The sequence below is a fragment of the Morone saxatilis genome, unplaced genomic scaffold (assembly GCF_004916995.1).
Source record: "Morone saxatilis isolate NCDOM2014 unplaced genomic scaffold, NCSU_SB_2.0 Contig10, whole genome shotgun sequence".
Taxonomy (NCBI): Eukaryota; Metazoa; Chordata; class Actinopteri; family Moronidae; genus Morone; species Morone saxatilis.
In genome coordinates, this window is record NW_023339652.1 from 9,559,908 (window position 1) to 9,565,907 (window position 6,000).

Consider the following 6,000-nt stretch of genomic DNA (forward strand, 5'->3'; position numbering starts at 1 on the left):
TCAGCAGGCCAAGAGGAGAAAGTGAAGTGAACGTGTGGGCGATATTTTAATATTATCATTTGGAATTTCAGTGGAGTTGCACAGTGATGATATAAACATAATTTGTGTGGTTTTACAAAACTCTGCTGCTCAAATCAAGGACTGTGAATGGTAACAACTAAAATGTTTTGTACTTCGGACATCTATTTGAATTTTTTTATGTGATTTTGCATACATCTGCCATTGTGAGAGATACATCAGCTTGAAGAAATTCAGCGAACTTACATTCTCATACTCCGCCGTCAAAGTCCTGATATAGTAGTCTGTTCTGGCCTGCTCTGATTCCTAGAAAACAGACACAGGGAGAACATTTACACAATCCTTGACTAAAATGGTCATTAGAACAAAATGTGAGAAATGCAGGAGAGCGAAAAAAACACCACCCCCACCTTACACACACACACTCTACACACAAACAGCTGTGATATTAGAGATTTGTCTACTTACACATGAGATTCTGAAAGGGCCAAAACTCATGGGCTCCTCCCCGTGCAGAGGGAAGTACCGCTCACACTTTTTCTAAACAGAGAAGAACAGGAGTTAGCTTTGGCTGAGAACAGAATACCAGACAAATACCACAGCTTCCTGTGCACATACACTTTCTGGCTTGAAATAAGCGATTAATGTGACGTGTGGAACATCGACAATGACATTTACAGAAAAAGAAAGACTAAATACATGCATACTATATACTTCATACACCTACATGTGAAAAACACACATTCATAGATGCATGTAGAAGTTATCTATCAGTCACGCTTAATTGTTACTTCAGTTGAAAGTGATTCAAGGCTTTGTGAAAAGCCTGAGAGGTCGCCAAAGGCAGTTAGCAGACACAAATATGCAAGCACACTCAGATAGACAAGAAGAATAGAGAAAGTACTAGAAAAACCTCAACTGAGGCTAGACAACCCTCTAACTGTGTTATTTTACATGTCAGACTAAAGGAACTTCCACTCATTTACGTGAAGCAAAATATTTTCAGATATTTTACCAGACAAACAGACCAGTGACTGAGAACATACTGTAACCTTGGTGGGGATAATAAAACACAGATGTGTGTACGGACACATGAACATACACATATGAACACTTGCATGCAGGAACACACAAACATACACCGGGGGGGGATTAAATATCACGGCCTTACCCTTCCCATCTCAAACTCTCGACAAGCCATTACAATAACCTGCAGAGACACAAACAGGAAGGGTTACAATCAATATTTACACTCTGGCTCTCACAGCTAAATCTGAAATTCCCAAATATATCTGTTCCTATATGTGCTATTTATGTAACGCTGTAGTTGCCAAAATGAGATCCAGAAGAGTACCCAGCAGAGTTACGAAAAAACTAATTGGGAGAGGTTAGACCTCGGATCATTTTTCATCATACGTTTCACTGTTACATCAATACCTCGCATCATTCTCTCTGATCCTACAGGACTAATTATCAAAGCTGCAATCTCAAGCATTTCAGAGTGCTAGTTAAACCTAATCGCAGCTCCCTCTCTCCCTCCCCTTCATGTCTGTCCATCTGGTTCAAGCATAAGCGCTCCCCATCTGCCCCTTAATTCCTGACAACCATATTAAATATTTATTTTAATTACTTTAATTATTACACCCACTTTCATAAAAACAAAAAAAGATTCACTAAGTAACAGCTTTCTGTTCCTATTTTGAAGACATCCATGTCGACACAGAGGGACTCCATCTCTCCTGCCATCCAGTGAGCCATACTCACAGCTACATTGTACTCCCAGTTCATCCTCCAGAAGTCGATGACAGTGTTCGGCAGTGGGCCCTGAGTTGCAATGTAGGCCTCTGGGCCATCTATACCCTGAAAGGAGATACGGGGAAAAAGAAAGAAAGGGCAAGATCACAAATCCACACAGAAAATATATAGCATTACATATATTCTGTGAAGGCACATATAGGACTTTATACCATGTCTATTTTTCTAACACTATAATCAAACATATGTCTGCTGCTTTTTTACCTTGATGAAGTTAGCATTGACGTAATCTGTGTCTTGATTGGTCGTTTTTAACGTCAGCTTCACCCTGCTGTGATCAACTGGGGAGAAAAGAAAGCAAAATATTTACTTACATTTGAGCGGAATAAGTGTGGACTGATAGACAGAAAAAATGATCGAATGGGATATAGTGAGAGACAAAGGGAGAACAAACTAGAGAGAAAGTGGATGTAAAGAGCTTAATGGACACATGGCTATATCCTCATTCCTAAGTATGTGTATGTGTGAGGACACATCTGTTACGGATGAACCGGTTCTTCCTTTGCCTTATCAGAAGCTCATTCACTAAAAGCCTTAATGAATGAATGGATGGATGGATGGATGAATGGATGGAGAAAAAGAGGATAAAAGGTATTAAAAAAAAGTAGGAGCGATTTTGGGTCATGGAAGCGTCGCCTGAGGTCATTAAGTACAGCGAGTGTGTGTGCATAAGACAGAGACCATTACATGACCTATTACAACACACTGGATATTTGTTCTAAACGTATGTGTGCGCATACTTCCTATCATTCTCCATCTGTCTGATCCTACCCAACAGCCTCCCCTTTACTCTAGTTTTACATTATCTCCCTACAAGTAAACATTGGTAGGTGTGGTTAAAAAGGTCGTTTTTTGACAATATTTTTCAACTTTGATTGAATGTGTGTTTTTTCTGGCACACAAAGTGACTTATCTTTAGATCTAAGGACATACATATAAGATATTTCAATGCTGCTGTCATGCAGGACACAAGCTTTCATACAGATTATATTGTCAGGCACTGCATTCGCATTAAAATTGCATATAAACCTCAGTCGAATTAAAGCGCTGTAGTTGTTAATGGCAGCGCAGAAAGGTTACCACTATGAATGAGCTGCAGGCATGCGAGCAGATGGTTTTGTTGTTGGAGAATAATGTTGGTACATTACAAGGTACATGAGAGAATTTAAACATGACAGAAACAGAAAGTAGGAGTGAAGGAAGACACCCAAGAGCTGTGTTAGTGGAAAGAGTCGGCCACCATATTTCCAAAATGTTATCACTATCACTAAATAGACATTACATCCCTATGTCCTTGTAACTATTATCATTAATGCGAGTACGCCATATAGGTGAGGCCTGCATGCACACCTAAATGGAATGGGACCAATACTCACGCTACGAGACGGAAGAAAGAGCATTCATCTGTGCAATAATATGGCATTTGTTGGTGTGCCGGGACTTACATGGTAGTATATCCTTATATCTGTTCTTCTTGACATTTTCCTCCCTCTCTCCTACGTTGGTGGGGTAGATCTTCTCCGTCCGGTATTTAGTCGATAACCGCCGTAACCGCTGGAATAAACAAACACGACAAGAGAAAAGGGTCATGTTAATGATGTTTGTAAGTATAAATGGGCCCGCAAACAGAGGAAAAGCAAACATGGGAGTACTTTTCTTTGATAGCTTACAGGACAGAGAAAACATAATTAAGCTTCTTTTTTTTTTACTCAGATACACACACACACACACACACACAGGATACAGTAGTTTAAACTCTTCTGACACGCACACAGGTTACACACAACCCATCCTTCAACATTCAAAGAGCTACTACTACTTCCTCTTTGCGTGAGTGCATTATGTTAAGCGTGGCCAGATCTAATAGTAGCGGACACTGATGAAGACACGTTCAATTAACGGGAAAAGAACAGTTACAGCGGTCTCTTAGATGGCAGGCTAAAGCTCAGCTAGCAGCCCTCAGAAACTGTGACCTAGAAAAGAAGTTTCAGAGGTGATACAGGGGAGGGTTTCTCCAAGGAGGATGGAAGCAAGAGAAAGGACAGAGGACTGAAAAAGTTTTGGTCATCAAACACCGTCTACACTGCTAAATGTCACCTTTTCCACCTCTAGCCGCCCTCTCTCTAATTCTTCATAAAGACATTACACATTAAGACACTGACTGGTCTGGGGGCAGGAACTCAACTACAAATTGGGGGACTTTCTGAGACTTCCAGTGAATTTTATTGTGCAACTTCATTCACGGCGTCTCTGTGGCCTCGAGTGTCACAGTGAAACTTTTGAAAAAACTTCAAAAGAACAGCCAGACTTTTGTAGCAGAAAAAAAAAAAAAACTCCTGCTGCACGACTCTGATAGCATTCACACAATATCGCTCTCGAGGGTCTATTTTCTTTATTCTCTCAGTTGGTTCAGTCATTTTCCTCTGTCTTTAGGAGACATTGAGGAAATTAGGCATCACTTTTTCTGCCTCGCTCACTCCCCCCTTTCTCTCTCTATCTATCTCACACTGACTCTGAGAAAGTCAGCGTGGGCGTTGGGGCTGCTGGAGCCTCGTGTGAAAAATGGTCCCACCTCTTCTCTCTGGCACTGGCTGCAGGGCAGGCTTTCCTCGTGTTACTGTGACAGCGACAGATACTGTACATCCTGATTTCCTGAGACTCTTAAACCTCTAGACTTTTCTTTCCTGTCTCTGTTTCTCTTTGGTCATAACAGCACTTCCACACTACTGCAGAGACATTTACAATGACTGAAAGTTGTCTTTTTAGGCCTTCGGTGGTTTAATAGACGGATGAGGTGACTGCTGTAATACACTACTGACACACGCACATAAACAGCTTTGGCTATCGGCACTGAGGCACCCTAAAGACGTAATGAGTTTTTCACCTTCTGCCCAGCTCCTCATATTGCATCACGTATCTTTGGAAACCACAACGACAGACCATCAAAAACCGAGGGAGAGGAAACAAGGGAGAGAAAAGGGAGGTACACGCAGAGAGTGTGGGCGGCAACACAGCTGTGTGTGTGTGTGTGTGTGTGGTAATAGCATTAGGGCTCCTCCGGCCTCATGTGAATTACATTTCCAACAGAGGTCTGCTTCTGTGCTGGGCCAGAGCCCGGGCAGACACACACACAAACACACACACTTGGATACACAATGAGCAGAGAAGGCAGGCAACAGTGATTTGTGATGGTTTGTGATTCCCCCAACCCACAAAACACATTATGTGGAGACAAACATGCACACAATTGTGCCCTTTAACGCTGTAATGATGATAAGTATTTTCCCTTTGTAGCCCATTTCACTTTATTTACAGCAAACTGGGGAAGTACAAGTCGATTCTCAAATTAAAGCCTAGGAATTGTGACTTTCTGCAGCACCTAATCAATGATTTGTTTTTGCCTGCATTGCTAGTTTTAATCTATATATATATATATTTTGTTTTATTGCTTTTACAAGGGCACGCTTGTATAATTACAAGGTCAAATAGCAAGACATTAGCCACAGAAAACCCCACAGAAAGTAATAACTTCAATACCTAGCTCTAAGAGGTTTCAACCCCTCCCTGTCTTACAGTGTGAAATTAATATGGAGTCAGTTGTTATTTGTTTCAATGAATGCGTCAGTGCAACCCTGTGGTTATAGGAAAGTCCAGAGGATGTCAAACAATTTTCTAACTAACTATTTCCATCCAAGCAAACATCTTAAGCATTCACTAATTAAATGTGGACTGGGTGTGTGTTTCCAGAAACTTGAAAGAGGTCAAGACACGTCTGATTTACAGTGTAATAGTAGAAATGTGGTTATGAAACTTATTACAGAGAGTGGCTCAAAACATAAACACGTTTTTAATTCAATTTTATTTTATTTGTATAGCACCAACTCATAACAAAAGTTATCTCAGGACACTTTTGAATCCTATTTATAGGCTGATATCCTATTATTGGTAATAACAATACACCTCACACACAAACAAAAGCTATATTGTATTCAAATTTCAGCTTTTATAATATGATACCTCATCAAGTAAAAAAAAAAAGTTGGATGGAGACCCAGCTACTGTCTGTCTCTCCCTTTTCTCTTAACTTTCCATTGTCCCGCAGACAGGTCCTGTTTCTAATTACTCTTGCTTCCTCTATTACGTAAAACACACACACACACAAAGAGA

At 40.6% G+C, this 6,000-nt stretch overlaps 1 protein-coding gene across 3 annotated transcripts in view; it reads right to left on the minus strand.

Annotated features, from left to right (window-relative positions):
- Window positions 1-6,000, minus strand: part of ptpn12 (protein tyrosine phosphatase non-receptor type 12) — a 40,347-nt gene that overhangs the window by 25,409 nt on the left and 8,938 nt on the right. For all 3 annotated transcript variants that reach the window (XM_035675263.1, XM_035675271.1, XM_035675279.1), the window contains exons 2-7: window positions 3,279-3,387; window positions 2,038-2,114; window positions 1,783-1,878; window positions 1,190-1,228; window positions 487-558; window positions 265-324 (exon numbers count right to left, since the gene is read on the minus strand). In XM_035675263.1, coding sequence (XP_035531156.1) covers window positions 265-324; window positions 487-558; window positions 1,190-1,228; window positions 1,783-1,878; window positions 2,038-2,114; window positions 3,279-3,387 — 453 coding nt within the window. The remainder of the gene's footprint in view (window positions 1-264; window positions 325-486; window positions 559-1,189; window positions 1,229-1,782; window positions 1,879-2,037; window positions 2,115-3,278; window positions 3,388-6,000) is intronic.